This window comes from Helicoverpa armigera, chromosome 7, assembly GCF_030705265.1.
Source record: "Helicoverpa armigera isolate CAAS_96S chromosome 7, ASM3070526v1, whole genome shotgun sequence".
Classification (NCBI taxonomy): Eukaryota; Metazoa; Arthropoda; class Insecta; order Lepidoptera; family Noctuidae; genus Helicoverpa; species Helicoverpa armigera.
Genome location: NC_087126.1, coordinates 7,648,648 through 7,670,872, shown reverse-complemented (window position 1 = coordinate 7,670,872; position 22,225 = coordinate 7,648,648). Strand labels below are relative to the sequence as shown.

Sequence of the window (22,225 nt, the reverse complement as noted above, 5' to 3'; positions counted from 1 at the left end):
ACAAGAAAATCCTGTTCAAGTGACAGATTGTAGCGAGTCATTAAATTTCAAGAGCTTTATAATCTTGTACACTAATTACCTAGTGAACGTAATAGGTAGGTATGTTCAGAAACATAAATTAGATCTTATTGAACGATTTACTTAGTAGGTACCTAATCTAATTCCAGTTGCGCTTTTTTCAGTGGAAATTTGAATTTCCATGAGAGTATTTTTTTAATTGCTGTATGAAATGAAATGTTTACCTTCGTTTCGTTCGTTGATGAAGTATCTCGATGAAAGAGCAGGTAGATGTTTTTTTTAATAACTCAACACTTTTGGAAAATAACAGTATCTGTCTATGGCTACGATCATGCATGTTTTATTTAAATACAAAATGAATTCATTTTCGTTCAATATTTTCGTTACAGAATAAGTAAATTCGTTACTAAAAATAAGCTGGTCCAATCACTCCCAAACTTACTTATCGCACTTCAAATCACATTAAACCACTTCACAAGGAAACCAAATAAAATTCTTCATTAAGACAGGTACAAATTTATTGAACACATAAAAAAAGAAACATAAATCTGCTATAAATTAAAACAGCCATACTATACACAGAGAGAAGTACAATAATATTTACAATTTACAACAACATACAAGGTGATCAATTTTGCTAAGTACATATATCCAATTTCTGTCCGTCATCTTACCACAGGTATTTGGAAGAGTACCCGTGACCATAGCCCCCGTAGCCAGCGTACCCAAGACCACCGTACCCATGGCCACCGTAAGAAACAGAGTAAGGAGAAGCATAAGACGCGTAAGACACAGCAGGGGCTACGTAAGACTTAACAATAGGAGACGAATGCACTTGATAACGGGAAACAGTTGAAACCGCGGGTGCGTACGAAACTGCAGGGATAACCGCTTTGGTCACAATGGGGGCTGCGACAACGGCCTTAGTGACGATGGGGGCGGTGTATGCGGGTGCTACGTAGCCGGAATACCCGAGGCCGTAGCCGAGGCCTGATGAGTAGCCAAGGCCTGAGCCGTAGCCTAGGCCACCGCCCCAGCCGCCGGCGCGAGCCAAGCCTACCAGGCAGAGAATTACGGCGAACTGTAACAAATGACATAAAATTAAGTATGCAAATGAAAGTCTATTGGCTTCAGTACTAGAAATAATTACAGTTTAATCTAATGGTAACGGTGAGCTTCTCCATTAGATCATTAAAACTTAAGCGCCTTCTTGTCACATTACAAATGAGCACATACCTAATTCAGTTACGACACTACTTAGGTAGCCTCTTTTTTAAAACAATCGCGAGTGACATCGCATTCAATTGCTCAACCATTTTCTCATTACTGTGACCTTGAAGTTTTATTAACCCTTTAATAGTCATCGCGTGACGAAACAAAATTTTGGCTACTTGAAAATGTAGGCCTATATCTTGGTCCGTCTGCCGTACTGCACTAGTCGTTGGGGTACTTTCGAGGTCAATACCTTGACAATTGCGAAACGATGTAAACAAGTGACTGTCACAAGACAATCCACATTATTCTTCCACCTACGCAAATTAAAAAGACTGGTATCACTAAAGTAATTAACAGTTTTCTTTGAGATGTCGTATTTTTCCCGTATAGGGATCGCGGAACTTTGCTTTGTAGATTTATCGGTAATCGGTATCGATAAATATTTACTTGAACCGCGTAAACGCGCTAATCATTTATTTTTATTACGCTAGAAGTGTGATTACTTTCTTGCAATTTATAGGTAACATAGACTATTCTGAACTTGATACGCGTTCTGATTAATAAATAAGTCAACAGTAATAGAGATAGCTTAAATCAAATTAACAACAGTTATAAATTGAATTGCTTTACAAGCTTTTTTAAAGGACAATGGGCACTTTGTATGGGATTTGGTACCCGCTCCAACAGTAACTCATGATATATCATTAGAAAGATATTTACGTGAAGAATAATAAAAACTATGGGGCTTGCCTCAATTAGCTGTCCGATACGAGTAATGATAAAAATTGAATCGACATACAAACAAGTATGTCATCCATATATGCAAATTCATTAAGAGGCTTATGTCGTCAGTGTAATAATTTTAAACTCAGTTAATAGACATCTTACATTGTTTAAGATACACTCTATTATAATCTAAAGGTTGTAATAGTCTATGGAGTCATACTACGGAATCACAATCATCATCTGATTTGACAAAAGTTAAAAACATTTCTATTCATCTTTTTTTAGGAAGAAATTCGCCTTTATCTCAGCACCTCTTGAGGAGCAAGATTAAGTCGTAATATGTACTATGTTAACATCGTCTCCTGACTTTTCAACCTTAATTGATTGTTAATACTGAAAGACTTTCATCAAATACATAAGCTAGTTCTGCGTGAACTGCAAAGGTTTGCACAGTCTTTTTTTAAAGCAGTCGGCAGGCAAACATTTTAAGAAGGCCAAATTCCTGTTTTTTTGTTACTTTATTAGTTTTTATTCAATACAGTTGGATTTAAGAACTACATCTACGTTGATGACTTATGAACATTACACATTCTATTAGTCGATGTCACGCGAAATGGACAAGGATTTGGGACTAGTCGTCATAGTAAACATTTTTTGCCTTGCCAAGACCTACACAATGGTACTAAAATCAGCACTGTTGGACAGGGTACCAAAACGCCCATCGTCCTTTATATAACTTATATTTGCGTATAGGCTCACCCTTGTCTAACTTTTTTTAAATAACCAGAAAATATAATGACTTACGTGGAACATGCCTAAGATTAAATCAGAATAACAGAATACAAACAATCATCAACAGTGCGTCTTCAAGCCCTATGAAGTGGTTACCTCGTATTCACGTTATACGGTTTATATGGAAATAATCGACTCTTGATCATTTTAAAGCGCTTAAACTTTAACAAAAGGTCAGGCCGGTAACATCAATTGATGATTGCAGGACATCCACATTGCAGGACATATTATAATATATTAAGGGGAATATCTTACTTATTAATTCCCATTAGACATTATGATTAATGATCGACTAGATTGCACATGTGACAGACATTATGAAAGCTGTCTCTAATGCCAGAGATTTAAAACTTGTACTGATTGATTCGCTTAAAGGCCAGTGTTACTTAATAAGAACTGGGTTAGGCAAGCCTTTCAGTGGATTTAGAATAATAGTAAATAGGTGATCTAGTTTGTAGCTAGTCAAGTGTGACTTGTACCTATGTTTTTAGTGCGTATGTAAAGAAATTACCTAATATTATATTGATACAAAAATAATAATCAAGTTTATTTTTAGTTGGAAAAAACATGACTGTTTTTTAGAAGTATTTTATGGAACTAAACTATAAAAATCCAACTTAAATCAATCCTCGTTCGAAAGCTTGGAAACGTTTAAGAATAGGCTCATAAAAGACGTAAGAAAACCATAAAAGTCAGTTCGGGCTCAAAAATATTTTCACATGCCTGAGAGAAAAATTAAATTCTGGCAAAGGCCCAAAACTGTGCCGACGTCACCGTTTCACTAATCTCGATGTTCGTAACTTGGACGTTAAAAAATATGGTATCCAGGATATTTTTGAACCTAGTTTTTGATTAAAGGTATCGGAGATTTCAGACTGAGTACACTTCGTATACCTATTATGAAAATCCTGATGAAGCTGGTATATTGCTTGATAATATTATTTAATTATTTCACTAGTATAGCATAATATCTGATGACCATTGTACATCGATTGGGTAAATATCGGTTTTGAAGTTAACGTAATTTAATTTAAAATCAGTTTTCATGATAGGGTGAATTAGTACTTGCACACGACAAGTCTTAGGTGATTGCAATACTTTGTGCTTTTGCCATGGTACCAAAACTACATATTAGGCTTTTATCACCATTTGGGATATAATCTGGATTATTCCAGGATTAGTAGTTCCTATTTGGTAAGTAAAGACCCACGTCATGGTAATTAAAAATGTTCACAGACACTTATTTTTTAACACTACACTAACACCGCAACACTGTTAATAATTTTATTAGTATGTTCATACGACCTCGGGATGATGCATTATAAATTGACAATATATCACTGTTCTTACCTTAGCGATCATTTTGATGTAGTATGTTGGAATATGATGTCTTGAATGTTAGCCAAACGAAAAATGTCAGCTTATATAGTTAACCAAATCTCAGGAAACAAAGCGGCCTCGCCATTGTCAAGTTTCTAGGTAATTTTAGTAAAAATGGCGCATAATTGTATCACAAATGTTGTGTGTAAGGTCTCTTTTGAAATTAAAATTATTTTTTATATCATTATAAAAATAAAATGTGAAACGAAGGTGAACTAATTTTGTGAATGCAGGAAGTTGAAATGTGTGGATGCGTTTTTTTGTTTCGTGCAATAGTTTCTACGGTTATTTTTCTAAATTAATTTAATGTTTAGCTTAAATGTGAGGTTTTGTCTTCTATTGTTCTAATTTATCAAGAAATTGCAATGAGTGGATTTGGGGTAGCAATGAGACTGCGGATTTCAACTTTCATTATTTGATAGTCTCGGCTACAAGGGTTATCCTGAGACTTTTTAATTGTGTGGGGCTAATTACCGTAAGGGCGTTAGGTAATTAGCACATTATCTTGACTTACGTTTGTATAGCTGTGAACTGGATATGATACATTATTTCCAAATTCAGATGGACAAAGAAGAATTACGATCAAAAAATTAGACAAACCGCTAGGCGCAGCATGGATTTCACAGATAAAATAAATTTATAAACTTCAACTTTATTCATATTTAATCAACATTAAAACTACTTCAGTAAGTTAATATTCTGTAATATGAAAAACGCTCCATCTACATTGTAACTTCAAATTCCAGATGCTTTTATGACTTTTTACGTTTATCGAGTAATATCGACATTGTAGGCTCTGATAGTCAGAAGCTCGCAAAAACTAGGAATTTACTGAATTATGGGGTAGGTAATATTAATTATTCACTCGATCCTTTAATGGTCCTTAGCTCTTTTTTTGGAATATAGGAATAATCTCTGAACCTGGCATACCTATTTTTTATATGACTCAACTAGCTTCCGCCCGCTGCTCCGCTGCCCGATGTGTTGATAAAAAGTAGCTTATGTATTAACCCAGGGTAAACCCAATTCGGTCCAATCGTTTTTGCGTGAAAGAATAACAAACATACATCCATAAATTGTCACAAACTTTCACATTTTTTTATACTAGTTGGATGCATCAATTGCAATATTAATGAGCGCCGGGGTTCAAAATCTTTTTAATGAGGTACATGGTGAATGACAGTGATGATGATGATGATGGTTGAGTCTCTTGTCACCTTCTTGCAAATGTGTCAAGATCTCATTAGACGAATATTGCCAAACTGCATTATTGCCAAGGCTAATCAAATGCGTTTTTGATGAAATCAACAAAATAATTGACATCTGATACATAAACATTTCATATTTGGAGTAAATTATATTATTCATAGATATATTATGCGTAGATGGCACTAATATTTATATTTGTTAATTGTTCCTGTTTAGATTATTATGAATGCCGTATTTAAAAGCCGATGCGAGTTGTGACACAGTTATTCTTTGATTTATCTTCGTAGACAGAGCACTGAAATAAGTTTTAAGCGTCGCTTTCTCAGTATAAAATACTTCTATTCTAACACATAAGTATGTAAATAAAGCCAATCCATTACAGAAATCTAGATAACATTTATTTACAAAAAATGTAGGTATAGAAATGTAGAATAGAAGATAGCTATAGACAAGCTCTTAAAAACTCCATCAACACTTGCGCGAGGCTTCTAAACTAAAGAAGGTAGTAGTTGTAACAGGTAACCTACCTTATGAAATAGCCACACCATAATTAATTTTAGTAAAATCTAGAGAAGCTATGTAGTAAGTTTTCTATTAAATTCACATAAGTGGCTGTCAATTATGTACCTATGTACAAGTAAGTCACACGATATAAAAGACCACGTGTTCAATTGGCAGATAAATAGACAGATTAATTAACATGTATCACTTATTCGTATCTTTTATCATAAGTAAGAACCATTTAATCCAGAAAGTGGTATATTGCTCGCAAATGCATTAAACTTATATAAGACTAGTAATCTATACTAATATTATAAAGAGGAAAACTTTGTTTATTTGGTTGTAATGGATAAACTCAAAAACTACTAGACCGATTTTAATATAGCTTTCACCATTAGAAAGCTATATTATCTGCGAGGCTATATTATCCCGGTGCGGGCAGTAGCTCCCACGGGACGCGGGTGAAACCGCGGCAAAACGGCTAGTAAAATATAAAACAACTAGCTTTTTGCCCGTGACTTCGTTCGCGTGGAATAGTGACTTCCGGCAGATTTTTGGTTTGACCAATAGATGGTACTGTATGTCCGGAATAAATTTTATTTTTTGTAATAAAAGCTATCCTATGTCCTTTCTCAAGGTCCAACTATGTCTGTACCAAATTTCACACAAATCGGTTCAGTAGTTAAGGCGTGAAGAAAAGACAGACAGACAGACAGAGTTACTTTCACATTTATAATATTAGTAGGGATAAATAAAATCTTTATTTTCAAATTGTGCTTAATTTAATTAAGTATGTGACTTTGATCTTAACAACATTATATTCTGGGGTCAATGTAGCCAAGAGGTCAGTGACCCATAGGCTTGTTGGCGCTCGATAACAGGTCACGACAAAAACTAGGTATCTACCTATATGTTAGTAAGTATTTTGTAATAACTGTAGTGACTTGTACTGTCTTGCCTCGCGGCGACGTCTGTTTTTAAATTAAATTGATTAATGATGTTAGGCCGTAATTAGACTTACATATCTGTTTTGTATTAATTGTTTGTAATAGTAAAGTGAGTGTGTTTATTGGACCGTTGATTGGTATAATTTTATCTGACGTGCATTTCATTGGTTCATTTATTTGCTCTTATGGGGTCAATCATCCGCATTTAAGCTATACTAATCATTAAACTAGTGCATGTGCATGTTTCTGAGTTAGAGTAAAAAAAATGGTTTTCTCTTCGAATAATTATATAAAATACCTATATCCGAAATTGGCAAGCATTAGGTGCATTAGCAACATATACGTATTACCTACGTTTAGTAAAGTGATTTAAGAAATAAAGTCACACTTACTAAGTATCTAGTTGCAACAGTTCAGACAAAAGGACCAGGTTTCGCTATTAGTCAATAAGGATAACAAGTCGTTGCGCACACATGCAACATGTGTTGTCACAATAAAAGATAGGCCTTTATGTGTCGCGGCATTATTTCTTGTGTCCAAATTATTACTCAACACATCTTGTGTATTAGTGTAAGTAACTTTAGGTATAAAACTTCTTCACTATCTAGAAAAACCGGCTAAGAGCGAGCCGTGGGACCGACAAATTGGCCAAAAAATCACGTTTGTTGTATGTTGGATCCCAAATACACAGGACAGGGTCTTAGTTTTCAGTATTTGTTTAATAGTGGCAACAATAATACATGATATGTGACAAATAGTCAATGAGATGCAACCTGGTGACAGACAGACGGACGGACGGAGCCTTAGTAATACGGTAAAGGCTTAGTAAAAGGCAAAGGGACCCCCTTTGAGTACGGAACCCTAAAAATAAACAAGCAGATAATATGAAGAAAGCATAAATATAAGCTAATAAAACCGGCAGTAAAGAACTTTATACACTAATCATAATGATGAATAACCGTAATATTAAGGTTTCCGAAGAACTTCCTTGCTCTTTGTATATGGAAATAAATAAATAAAATCCCCTTTCATACACAAAGCTATGTAATAAACGGAAAAATACTCATGTGTTGGCAGTGGACCAAATATGTTTCTTTTTACTTGATGAAGTAGCGTCAGTGAATAACCCTGTTTTCATTGCGTTAAATGAAGTGTTTGTGTTGTAAAATAATCAACTATTAACTGCCAAAAGTTGTGAAGATGTAGTAGGTTCTTTCAACATAACTTACTTACCCTATTTATTAAATTCTTTGTTAATTATTAGGCACTAGCTTCCTCCAGTATTTTCACTTACGTCCCACGGGAACTACTTCGCACACCGGGATGAAAACTTTTCCTTTATTTTCTCTTTTTCTTTCCTTTTTTAGCCTTTCTTAAAAGATTTTTCACATTTTCTCCTCAAATATCAGTTTTCCACGTGGTTTTTCTTTTATTGTTGTAGTTACGTCCTAAGGCTTCTTGGAAAGTACCTAAACCGGTTCAAACTTTAAAGGTGTGAAACCATGACCTGACAATTATAATACCTCTATGTATGATTATGTCAGAAGTCAGACGTAATAAGCACCTGTGCAGCTGCACATCATAAAATTGTCACCCAATTGACACGGAATCCAAAAAATGAAGCCAGAAGCTGTTATTTCTGAATGAACGTTGCGTGCGCGCAAGTTGCAGGTCCATGCGAATTCTTTGAGCAATGAGTTCTATTTGTGTGAGAATTGAACACGTAATGAGATTGTTGACATATCTGTTTTATTAGTTAAGCTCATTTTATTGACTTATTGTTGATTGAATGAAAAACATTAATAATTTATGAAATGTTTTTATGCCTTGTTTATGTCGTGTGCTTTGTCACTAATATTAGTAGTAAGTAGATTATAAATTGCAATTGGCTTTATTGCTTTACAAGTACTTTTATGTGAGAAATAGAATAGCCATTTTTTGTGCGCTACTTTAGGCTCAAATGGCGATAACCTCATTCATTACATCTAGACTCTTTTCTTTAACACTATACTTTTCTTTACTATAAATAGAATCACGCATAAGTAGCCCAATGCCATCGACCCAATATAGATCTTACTTCTAGTAGGTACTTTTCGATTACGCAATCAAACGGCACAACATTTTTATTTCACTGCCTAGATCAACATGGGAAATAGGCGTTTAATATAATCACCTAGTAATGCATGTCATTGCACTAGTCTAAATGCAGACTGGTACTATTAAGTTGTAATCTGTGTCAAGTGAGAAAATTGTGAAATGATTCTACTAAGCTTCATATTTTGGTCCTTGCGTTTGAAACAATCTTGTTAATGTATTGATGAGTCTATTATAATTAGGTTCCTTATTACTTTATGATTATAGGTCTTAAATAAAATTGGCTTAGTATACAGCATCATTTAGGGGCGCTGAGAAATAATTTGGTTTAAGTCATATAAAATGTTAGCTACTCCTACACCTATAGCTATATATATGTACCTCTAGACTAGAGGTATATTTTGTGTTTTATACAACACAAAATGGGTTGAATAAACACAAAATATACATATACACATTGTCTATGTGCATAGATGCGGTAGTGGGGCGTATCATAAAATTATCAGCTTAGACGAGCTCCAACATAAAATTAGTGAGAACATTTGCATACTATACTGTAGCTTCAAAGTCACACCAAATTCTGTGACAGATATAATTTATGTTGTCAGAGTGCGTGATAAGTTGTAAGTCGCGTGATGTGAGACAAGGCTAGTTCCCATACTTTCGACATCAATCCTTAACCTTGTTCGAAACAATGATCATGATTATAATGATTCCTATCTTGATGTTAACACGTCATATCTTTGTAAATTGTCGGTATGTTAATTATAAAGTTTACGTCCGTTTTAGAATACGCGTACACTGAAGATTTTTAATCGGCAGATAGTTTGTTTGGATTCTTAAATCAATATGAAGATGAAATGTACGCACATTGTAAAGATCAGTATGCCCGTTTTCACCAACAACCTCTTACCGTTTCCCTATCTAAATGCTACTTTTAGTAAGGATCCCTCCCAATTTGACACCTACCTAAATTCATTTTCACCACACTTGTACATGGATCTCTTAAGTAAGTGACAGATTACGAGTTCTACAAACGATAATGCAAAGTCGATATTTTATCGATAAAATGATTTTTCTGTACTTCTTAAGAAATAAATGTCTATCGAGTATATATTACTTAAGCCTGTGAGTTTTTTTTCTTGTGATGTTATTTTAATTTAACTTAAACTAAATAACGCTATGTTTTATGCAATAAAACAGTAAAGAGGTTTTCTATAGGTGAATTTTTACCTATGTCATTCGCGCGTTTGTCAAATTGACTGATGTGTATGTGTACATAGAGTGAGGTTAATTTTGGGTTTATTGTTGTTGAATAGATATGTTTATTTTGGCAGAGAAGAGAAAACGAGGATAAACCTTTCTTGCAGAAGAAAAAGACAAGCTAGTGAAATTGCTGACGTCTCATAGAGACACAATATTAAACAAAAAATGGATGGGACCACGAACGAAGCCAAAAACAAAGCTTGGATCCAGTCACAAATAGTTTTAATGCGACAGGAACCCTTTACAGGTAAATGTGAATAATATCTGTGTATAATAATATAGTGTATTAAGATATTGCCGTACAACTGTGTTCCTTGTTTTACTGTCGGTTTCATTGTATTTTTGTTCTCCATGAGTTGATGGATTTAAGTATGGGGTTAAAATTATATATTTATTTAGTTTCAGGTGGTGCGAGAAATTGGAAAGACGTGTAAAAACATGCTGCGCCCAGCCCACCTCAAATTGAATTGGTGCAGGAGGATGATGATAATGTTTGGTACATAATATGAGGACTAATATTAAAATATTTGTTTACTATCTTTGTTTTAATTTACATAATTTATTATGTTCAATGTTAACCTACTTCTTACCTCCAGAGGGTATCCCCCTATCACCTAGGAGATAGGCTCCTCCATATTCCCCATTTTCGAATCATTGGTATCTACTGCAGTTTTGGTATTTAAGGCCTATTCAAACCTGAGCGATATTCGCTGCCGCTGTGGGTAGAGGTAGATACAGCGCCAGTTTCGCTCAGGTATTTAGTATCAAGTATAGTTACCGGCACGGATATTGAGCTCTCGGCGGAAGAGTGGTGATCGCTTTGCGCACTGTACACAAGGCAATAAACCAATAAATGGCTTCTGCGCAGGTGAAGGTCAGGGCTCAATATCCGTGCCGATAACTATACCGCGGCTAGAGCGACCTGAGCGATATCCACTGCCGCTGTGGGTAGAAGTACATACCGCGCGGCAGCAGCGGCATGCATCCCGAACATCAACAGTAATATTAACGCATACCCACTGGGTTTTCTCTGTCGCAGGTGGTAGCGAATACCGCTTAGGTCTGAACAGTCATATTACCGCATACCCATAGGGTTTTCTCTGCCGTAGACGGTAGCGAATACCGCTTAGGTCTGAATAGGCCTATAGTTGTCCCGGCCACCGCGAAACTACATCAGTGATTACCAGATTTGCATCTGTTATGGTCTGCATATTTATGGACATGCAGGACTTCCTATTTTTGAATAATTCAGCGACATCACGACCTAGCAAGTGCATTCATAGCAAGTGATAACCTATAATCTTATAAAAAAGTCATGATCATCGTACTTTTTTCTCAGACATCTGCTCTTTCACGTAAGATAGGTACGTGGTCTTCTAATGATTATTATTTTACATATCCACAACCTCCACAGCTTTTAAACTTTCTAAAAGTTTACGTTTCATTTTTTTTTTTGCTTTTTAAACATGGTATTTTTGGTGTTACATAACATATAAAGGTACATTTCACTATCCATCGCCAGAAACGGTTCAAAATATGTTTGTATTCTGTAATGATAATGATAGGAGTTGTTTAAGCAGGCATCAATCGGGCTCCCAAGTTTAAGTGAAATTTTTAGGTTAAAATTGACACCTAGGCTTTGGTGAAAATGAAATTCTTATTAAGTGTTCCGTAAATGCTCCCTAAATTTAGGTATTCGTTGGTGAAAACGGGCATTAGACTATCTTATCTATCTTAAAAAAAAAACAACTAGGTATCGGGTCAAATGTCGGCCCACTTTTAGTCTGCAGTGTGTTTTAGCCGTTGCTATGTTTTCTTTTGTTATTTATATTGTAATTAAAATTGATAAGATCTATGAATATATTGGAAATGTTAAACGCTTCCTTTTCTTTTAATTGCTTGTTATTTAGTTGAATAATAAACTAATTAGTTTAGAACGGATTTTCCTTTTTCCGTTGATATTACAGGTTTCTAGAAATACTTCACGAGACCTTGATATTTAGATTTAGGCCGGATGAAACGTTACGAACGTTTATTTATTATAATTTGTTTTATATTTATAAAAAAAATCAAATTATTTCTGTCAGATAATTACAATGGATTAATACAAAATAACAAAATCGTTTAAAACAATACTCCACTCAATATTATAAAGTTGTTCGTTCGTTTATTTAAATGCTCTTATTTAAAAAACAAGCCATTTGAGAAATCTTTCCACTATTTGGTAGGTAGTACTTCGAGGTAGCGTATTTTGTTCTGGTTCTACGATGTAGTTTCTTGGAACAGGGGATGACCGCGGAAAACGGATAATTTAAAATACTCTGTGAAATATCTCTAATGAAAGCGGATAAAGATTAAAAGTGTCAACGTGGTTAAAATATCATGAAATCGGATCGAATTTCTAATAAAAAATATATGTGGAACTACGAAGTACATAACTGAAAATGTAGTTTATAAAATAAATTCTGAGATAGATTGAATCAATCCGTTATTGCGTTTTCTTTTTCAGTTAGTATTTCAATTTTAAATCAAAAGCTGTTTATCTTTAAATAGATTTACTTGTTTGATGTAGGGTTAAAGCGTATAAGCCCAAAACAAGTACATTTATCTTTTTAAAAATTTTATTCTCATTGTATAAAAGTATATATACAAAAAACATAAACAACTAGATTTGTACAGTCGTTAAGGCGATCACCAGCCGTAGTTGGACGCGAGGCCGTTGTATGACACATGTGAGACTGCAGGCGCGGCGGAGTAAGTCAGGGCGGATTTATAAACTGGGGCAGCGGCGTATGTGGCGATAGGAGCGGCGTGGGCAGCGTAGGTGGCGACGGGAGCGGCCTGGGCGTATGTCACAGCGGGCGCGTACGACTTGGCGTACGCTACGGGAGCAGCGGCGTATGTGGCGACGGGAGCGGCGGCGTAGGTCGCAGGCGCAGCGTAAGCCGCGTGCGTGGCGTACGCAGCGGGCGCGGCGTAGGCGGCAGGAGCGGCGTATGTCGCGTGCGCGGCGTAGGCGGGCGCAGCGTAGGTCGCTACGGGAGCGGCGTGTGCGGCGTATGTGGCTACGGGAGCGGCGGCGTATGTAGCCACGGGAGCGTAAGACTTAGCCACCAGAGGAGCCGCGTGCGCGGTGTGTGTGGAGTACGATGAGATGGATGAGACCGCGGGAGCAACCGCCTTCACTACGGGGGCGGAGTATGCGATAGGTGCGGAGTACGCGACGGCTGGAGCCGCGTAGCTCTTGTATACGGGAGCCGCGGCGTATGTGGCCACGGGAGCGGAAGCGTATAAACCACCCGCGCGGACTGCCGCCACCGCGCACAGAAGGACTAGTAACTGAAATAAAATAGATAAGTATTAATTTATTGATCTCTTGAAAATAAATAAACATCCAAACATAAATTTTAGATGCGTGTGCATTGAATAATGTATAGAACTAAGTGATTTCAGACCAACATTTAGTAAACAAAAAACTTAAATTTTATTTTATGTTCCATATTAAATCTAAAGCTGCCCTTTTATTGTAATTTATTATTTTTCAATAACTTTTATATAAAATCGGAACTGTAAAGGGCAGCCGCTTATCAGTCATTGCAAGAAAAAACCTTCCAATCACTATTAAACTTAATTTTATTTTTAAAACTGCAGTTAATGCAATAAAATAAAGTACCTTAGCAGCCATTATGATATATAAAATCCACTACGGCAAGTGATACGGTCTGAGTACACACAAGCACTTTTATAGTAGACTCGTTACCCCCGCGAGCTCAGGCGCATGTACCAAATGTGGTCTAGTATCGCAAGCTCTAGTTAGAGCCCTGTCACAAATTGACCGCCCAAAATGAATGCAACTATACCGATATGTAACATACTGAGAAAATTTCCAGACACTGCTAGTCGACGAATATTGGGAGTTTGAAATATTTCGCATGGAAAGGCACAGTGAAGTGTTTTCACAGGCTACAATGTTTTATTAAATTATAAATAATACCTATAGGACAAAGATTGATTCAAGATTCAAGAACCTACACATTTTCCGCGTGTAATCTACATATGACCTTGGAAGCCAAAAACCAGGCACAATTTGGCAAAAATGTAGTTTCTAGAATTGGTCCTTTTATGCGACGAAAATTTTTAGGAGCATTTTCCGACGCAACCAGGCTATGACTACCTTGAACCAGCTTAAACACAAAGTTGGCCCTAAAGTATTACATCCTCTACCATTGCGATGCCAGGAATACTTAGTAGGTATTCTTACTAATTACCCATTATAAACATTCGCCTTGATTTCATTCATGAATCACAGTTACAACTAGCAACTTATTTAATTACTCATTTCCTTATCATTGCAAGATGGAGTAATCTTAGAATTACAACTCTGAACATCAATGAGCGAACTTCCTGCTACCGTCATAATGCCACTTAAAACAGTAATCTATCACACGCTTAATTAATTTGTCTTTATAAACTTTGTGATAGAACCACCAACTGTTCGTTATCAGATTGCCGATACGGGGAGTTAGAATATCTCTCATTAGTATCATGATCGATTTCGATGGGGAAATTAATATTGTCATGTCGAATTAAGATTGAGGTGTAAGTAAATATTGCAGGTAAAAAGATCCGAGGGGTCATGAAGTAATTTCGAACTGGTGATCTATTGTGTAATCTGGTATAGTACTTACAGGAGTTGGTCCGTAGTGTCATTTTATGGCATTTGGAAAATGTTTGCACTTGATGTATTTAAGGTCTGTGAACTGTTTTTAAGAATTAAAGATTCTTGTTGATCCTACAGATGAATATAATAAGATTAGCCAGTATAATGGAACACAGCTACTCGAACCTCGTTAATCGTTTTCCTAGAAAATGATTTATTTAAAGATTCGCAGCTAGTATCGACCTTAATCCCTGTCTATATTTTAAAAGCGTCCGCGATCGAATTTTGTTTCGACATCTCTTTCCTGAGTCAATTAGGAACTGTCGTTATTAAAACGTTATAATTTTAATGATTTCATTTGAGAGACTTACCTATATATTATATTTGATAAATCTTCAATGGGGGATGATGGTGAATAGTGACGAATTTCTAACATGTTCATCTTTATATAGACTAATTATATTATGCAGGTTTGGTATTAATTTATTTACCAATGTGCTCACACGTTAGTTACTGAATCAGTCCCTTTCGAGCTTAATTATTAATGTAACATATGGTATGATAGATGTGGGTGTCCAGATAATAATTTATGACAGCCTAGCTTACCCTGCGGTGTGCATACAGTTTCATATGAAACTTTAGCACTGTCGTTATGCAAGCCTGTGTGTGCTTTTGTCTAAGGGCGATATACTGGTATTTCAAAGGGCTGGCGTACATGTATCTAGACTACTTAGTCACACTGATTTTTGTTTTTCGAATAACGCAATAGAATTGCTGGAATTAAGCAAATCTTATACTGAAAAATATAGGACGTTAATTAATGATCATCATTGATTTTATACCCAGCTAGCCGTATTCCGCGGTTCCGTGAACTTTACCCGTACCTACCCGTATAAAATATAGCCTATATCACTCGGGAATAATGTAGCTTTCCAGCATTTTAAGAATTTCTCAAATCGGTTCACTACTTTCGGAGTCTTTAGGGTAGGTACTAACAATAAATGTTTCCTTTTTATAATATTAGTAAAGATTGTGTAGAAGTGCCACCTTATTGTGTAGATGCTTTTTTAAGTCCCCTAAGGACTTAAGACCTAAACATTCTCTTGTCGCACTCATCAGTCCCTATCATTTTATTTTTAACCCAAACACCATATCTGATCTTCAAAACCACTGAGTTTGACTAAACATCCGTAAAACTTATCGACGCCGGTAATTAATCAAACGTTTTGTCGCCATTGATCTTTAAGTTCATTAAAATTCATTTATTCAAATTAATTCGTTCATTCAGTTCCGTTTCATTAGGTTTGGATATATACCTACAACAGTCTGGGTTTTCTTAATTGACCATGAATATTTTACGCCACCATGATTTGATTGTAAATCATAACAGATGTGTTGGTGTTTATTATGTTATTTAAGTACTACTTAGGTTTAGGCCTTGACTTCCTCTGGACTCGTGTGTGGATGATACAAAAATGTGAAAAACCACCGGATACTTTTCTTTGCAAACTGTCACGATTTTAATATAAGTAGTGCTTACACGGTTTTTCTAGAAAAATAAGACATACCTACCAAAACAAAAAAAAAACACTTCAATTTAAATACTAAGAATACATACATATGTAAGTATATTATTTAATCAAAATATTCAAACCATAAGGTGACAAGTTTCATTCAAACATTCATGTTAATTAATTGTATGACTTGAGTCCTACAAAAATATACATAGGTATTACGTTAGCAACATTTACACAAAACCGTGGTGTAAGTTCAAAACCGTGTTAGTCATAATGTCAACAAAACCTACTTCGTGTTGTTTTCAAGGTCAAGATTATAAGAACAAGATAAAGTATTCACACAATAAATGAGACGGCTCAGAGAGTTTCACTCCCACTCCAAAACAAATCGGCCAAACATCTGGTTTTCCGTTTGCCAATCTTATTACTTTTATCTTCGTACGGAATTGAAAATATCTGAAGACGTTGGTGGAAAATTAGTTAGGCGGAACAAAGGAACAAAAAGTCCCAGTGTTATAAAAAAAATGTCTTGATCTTTTATGCTCAAATAAGTTATAATGTTTTTAGTTTATAAGTATAGGTAGAACTAGCATCCGCACGCGGCATCCCGACCCGTGGACCCGTCGGCGTCCCAACGGATCCACTTCCCGTAAAATGGAGACAAACGTATCTTGTGTCCATTTTCTGGTTTTAAGCTACCCCCCCCCCATCCATTTTCAGCCAAATCGTTTCATTCGTTTTTGAGTTATAAGTCTCCACATCTTTACCTTGCAATAATCATGTCTAAAGTAAATAAAACCGGCCTGTTTTGCAACAACCCAAAATCAAAGGCCACTACTTTGGTCCTTTCATCACTAGAACCAGCTAACATTCTGGATCGATCCATCACCATGTACACTGAGCTTAGCGTGCGTTTTGCAACGCACATGGACATGGACAGGTCAATCGTGCGGGCTAGTCGAGTGTGTAACGTAAATGCGCCATAATACATCTTTATCAAGTCCGGTACTGTGACCAAGTATTGTGACCACCGATTGGACCCGCCTGCGTGTGGTAATCTGATCTTAGATTGTGAACGCACGTGTTAGGTAATGTAACAGGATACTGTTGGTAAATTATATGTTAAGTTTTGTGTAAAGAGCTTATTTTGTACTTGATTAGTAGGTAGATTTAATAGTCGCTTACGGATTCAAAAAAATATTTTTAAACCTACCTATTCTTGGCGCATCCGCCTGCCTATTATTGTATATTTTAGGGAAAGTGATTCTAATTGATCTATTTTAATGCCTAAGCTAACTGAAATTGGGTTAGCAACTAAAACGAACAATAGGTGTTATTTAAGAGTGCCGAGAGAAAAAAGCTTTTAAAATTTCAATACCTGAAAGAGTTTATTCAGTTCACTGTTCTGCTTAATTGGTTGAATATCAACAACGTTTTAACTTAGTCTAGTTCACAAACTATAATAGACAGAAAGAAAGGTGAAAATATAATAAATTCGAACGAAAGGACCAACGATGTTAAGTGTTGCTTGGTGCTCACTAAAGAATAAAAAAAACATTTTCGATAGTTCCGTTAAGTCTTCAAAACCATGGCTCACAGTTAAATATGCATACAGATTCAATATCTACTAACGAAATAAAAAGAGTACGAAGTTTGAAATGCAGATAAATTATTTTTTACGGTCCACGTGGGATGTAGATTTTGGGATTTGCCAAAACTGGATTACGTACTGAATGAATTCTATTTTTGTTTTTTACCGAAATATTGAATCATTTTTTCGTATCGAAATTCTCAGACTGAATAAAACCTAACTTAGTTTACAGACGAAGTTGGAGTCCCAATTATGGAAATGTTGAATGAATAGAATCTGTCTCTACTGGAAATTATATTATTATCATGAATTCGATTTTGAAGATCGTTTTATTAGCCTGATGACGGGGGACGCTTTTAGTATTGAACAACAAAGCAATTGTTGACGCAAGTTAGGTACAAATTAAGCTTTGAAAGTTAGAATAAAAAGTTTTAAAATAGTCGATTTTTGTGATAATTAAAAACTGTGGTTCCTTCTGGTGCTTACTACTAATGAAAGGCACTCTTTTATCTTTTTAAATCAATATGAAAAACCTGTGAAAAAGGAACGTGGGATTTTTAAATGCATTAAAATCCGTTAATATTCACTTACTACAATAATTGGATTTTATTAAAATCTACAAACAAAAACATACCACTAAGTTATGGTCATCAATGGAAATGATATTCCATTTCTCCCAGCTTCAAAGTTTTATCATTTAAATGTTGGTTGAGGATACGAAGGAAAAAGACACGCCTTTTGTTCTACTTCATTAACATTTGATTGGTGTCTGTGTTTTGTAGTCACAGCATTATTTTATTCCTTTTTTCTCTATTTCTGTAAGTATAATAATAGCGTAGTAAGAGTTTTAAAAGGTGAAGTATGATATATTGAAATTACATGATTCAGAGAAATTTATTAACTGTGCCTAAGCAGATTATTATCTTATTTATTAAGGGATATTATTGAATAAATAAAGTGCGGAAAAAAGTACGCAAAACCAAAAAGAACATCTATATAAAATACATAAGATTTATTTTGCTGGTTATGGCAAATCGTTACGTACGTATGTATTTGATCATTATATTATATTATGTGTAGTTTGACAATTATTGCCAAAAAATATGAAAGAATATTTCAAGGTTTTTTCAAAAATCGAAAACTCATCATAGAATGGCAGAGAGCGAGTAAACTTCATACCGTAGCGTAGTACGCGAACTTTCTTGATTCTATTGTTCCATATTGAGTATTATTTATCAAATCAAATCTTGTAATATGCGCTCGCCTTAGATTCCTATTTATTTTCATGTTATTATGGTAAACAGAGGAAATGTCATTGAACTTTCTGGTTTAAAAAGTTTGTCGATAATACAATTAATATAACCAACTTACCTATTATTTGTGGCGGATTGCAGCCATGAGATAAAAGTACCTAAGTTTAATTTATCGCCTTCTTGAAATAATAATTACATTACATTATTGGTATTTTGTCATCCTTATTTATTTAATACATCTATTCTCCAATGAAATGAAATTAAATACTATGCGACTAGATAAATCACATCTGAAAACTTTCAACAGCAAGAAAGTTGAGATTATTTTAGCAAATAATGTTTATCTAGTCTAGTCCTCTACAAACCAACTTAATGACGGCATTCTAAGTTAACACGTTGCTTAACAATTATAGTGTAGAAATTGATGTTGCTAACTACATCTACTTGGAATTAATGTTTTTTTTGCAAAGTTGTAATTTATGAGTTTAGCATTAACATTTGGATAGTATGTATTTTTGACACGAATGTATAGGAAAAAAGTCACAAATTCTGATGCAGAAGTAATTTATTTTACAAGATACAATTTTAGACTTACATAAACATAACATTTATAACATAAATTAAACTTAATCAAGCAGTCAGTCGCGCATACCATGAGAAGGAACAATTTAAATTATTTACCATGCGTAACTTGCTCCTAGGCCAGTGAACGACATATGGGAAACTAGAGGGGCCTCAGAGTATGTTACAGTTGTCTTAATTGGTCTAGACTCAACTTCTGGTGACTGAGAAGAATAAGAAGATAAACCTGTAGCTACATAATTACTCTTTTCAAAAACAGGACTTGTATATGACGTCACAGGAGCAACAATAGTTTTAGATAAAGGTACGTTATGAGTGGTGTACACAGGTACCGCAACTGATTTGGTTGATGAAGAATCTTGGATCGTATGAACTACGGGAGAGGAAAGAGTGTAGGCAGTTCCTTGGTGATAGACAACTGGAGAGTGAACTGCAGTTGAGTATATACCAGGTATTGTATTTGCGACAACATCACCATCTTTAGAAGATTTGGAGTCATAGTTCTTCAAACTTGAGTAATTCGTGTCCAAAGTTTTGGTGTATGTTGTCGTGTGTTGAGTGCCATCTGGGCTTTCATAGTTTCTTTCTTTAGTGGTCAATATTGTATGGTATACTTGTGGCGACTGAACAATTTTAGTATAACCGATAGGAGTGGCAATTGTTTTTGCGTCAGCGTTGGTAGGAACAGTCTTGACGATTGGTGCGTAGGAAATTGAGGGTGATGGAGAATAGTCGGTTCCAATTACACCAGCACTGACTATAGCTGAGGAACACAGCATTAATAGAATCTGGAACAAAAACATTTAATGGACTTAAATATTCAGTTGTGTCATTATTTTCAATATGGCTGCGACGTGACGAGATACTGCATTTCTTTACTATGAGTTGACTGTAGAACTCAGACCCTATCACACAAACGCCTTTTGATAAAATGTATTTCACGTAACGTAATCGTAAATAACGAAAATCAGCTATTATCCTATCCTACATAATATACACTAAAGAATTAACTCAAATATAATTTTAAAAAATAATCGAAAAGTACCGAAAAAATATTTTGTTTTATGAATTTATCGATCGCAAACTTACCTTCCGCATCATCTTCACGTTTATTCCTCTTAGACTTTGGTTAATGTGTGACATTTTCATCAAAAGCTTCAAGCTTATATAGGAGTACATCGATCGCTTCAATAATTTCTCCCTCGATGAACAATTTAATGATCGTTATGCATCACTACATAACAGCTGTTAAACCAGTTTGAGACCTTAAACCCAGGTTAACCTTTGACTTTAATAACTCACCATAAAGGTATAATAAGCGATTATTCATGACTGCCCCATACTTCCCCTGTATTTTAATGTAAAACATGGCATACTGAATTTGGAATATTTCCAACGACATCGACGCCTAGCGAATTCCATTCTTGATAATAATTTTCTTACTTCTATGGCAGTTTAACCTCTATAAGGATTTAATCTGTTGCAGTGTTTTTTTCGTGCATTTAATATAATTTGTGTAAATAATCAGTACTCCTTACAAGCTTGTAAAGGATATAGTGTTGAATAATTGATTGGTTTAAAATACTTTAAATTACCTACCTTCCATAATTTATTTATAACTTAATACATAGCGTGGCTGCTTCCATTTCTTGAATTCTACTCAGTCGTGCTTCACATTTCAATAATTTCAATACAGCCGTTATTGAAACAGACGATTTTCATCGAGTACCATCACGCATATTGGTTTAATTTAATTCAATTTATCATACCATTCGATTGTTTTCATTAATAAAATGATCCCGTAATTACATGAGCCTGTTTATTCGAGCCAGCGAATTATGAACAATCGATATGTTTTATTCATATCACACGGAGAACAATTCGATGGATGCTCGTTAGCGATAAATATGAGTAATCGATTCCCGATGGGTGGGCTTCAGACGACACGTTCGTTACTGCCGCCTGGCAGTCTAAACATCGATATATCAGTTCTACATGCTCGATTTGTTGCATAATCGTTCTGAGAATTTATTTGGTACGTATGTTTGTTGCAATTGCTATGTCTGTGAATGGTATGTTTTAAAATATTAGCTTTGGTTAGCGAGTGCCTACATGCGATAGAGTTTCATGCGTGGGTGTGACCTCAATTGTCTGATACTTGAAACAGATTGTGTTCATTGATTTGTTTTGGATGGAGTTTTGGCGATGGAAGTACTCTTTTGTGATCGGCAATTGTTTTGAATGTAAAAGATATTGGTAACCGCATTTTCAATAAATGAATGGATCGTTGAACAACGTTTACTATATATGCAATAATATGATCGAATGTTCTTGTAATTTTGTTTCACTTGTTTGGATTTTGTATTACCATTATGAATTTAAAGGCATCCTTTTAAAACTTTATTCCTATAACACACGTTTACTCTGTCACGGAACTTTTTCAATAACGTTTTCATTCAAACCGTTTTGCTCAT

The 22,225-nt window shown here is 35.2% G+C and overlaps 3 protein-coding genes across 3 annotated transcripts; all 3 read right to left on the bottom strand.

Moving 5' to 3' along the window:
- Nucleotides 1-518: 518 nt before the first annotated feature.
- LOC110377478 (cuticle protein 65) lies at nt 519-4,166 on the bottom strand. The gene is made up of 2 exons (XM_021336399.3): nt 4,102-4,166; nt 519-1,099 (listed from the first exon to the last, which is right to left on the bottom strand). Exons 1-2 carry the CDS (start codon nt 4,111-4,113, stop codon nt 689-691), a joined length of 423 nt encoding a protein of 140 aa, XP_021192074.2. The 5' UTR covers nt 4,114-4,166; the 3' UTR covers nt 519-688.
- Nucleotides 4,167-12,751: 8,585 nt separating this feature from the next.
- LOC110377479 (cuticle protein 16.5) lies at nt 12,752-13,923 on the bottom strand. The gene is made up of 2 exons (XM_049847464.2): nt 13,822-13,923; nt 12,752-13,487 (listed from the first exon to the last, which is right to left on the bottom strand). Exons 1-2 carry the CDS (start codon nt 13,831-13,833, stop codon nt 12,840-12,842), a joined length of 660 nt encoding a protein of 219 aa, XP_049703421.2. The 5' UTR covers nt 13,834-13,923; the 3' UTR covers nt 12,752-12,839.
- A 5,805-nt stretch (nt 13,924-19,728) lies between these two features.
- On the bottom strand, nt 19,729-20,888 carry LOC110377476 (larval/pupal cuticle protein H1C). Its single transcript, XM_021336396.3, has 2 exons — nt 20,841-20,888; nt 19,729-20,539 (listed from the first exon to the last, which is right to left on the bottom strand). The coding sequence occupies exons 1-2, from the start codon at nt 20,850-20,852 to the stop codon at nt 19,847-19,849; spliced, it is 705 nt and encodes a 234-aa protein (XP_021192071.3). The 5' UTR covers nt 20,853-20,888; the 3' UTR covers nt 19,729-19,846.
- Between the last annotated feature and the right edge of the window lie 1,337 nt (nt 20,889-22,225).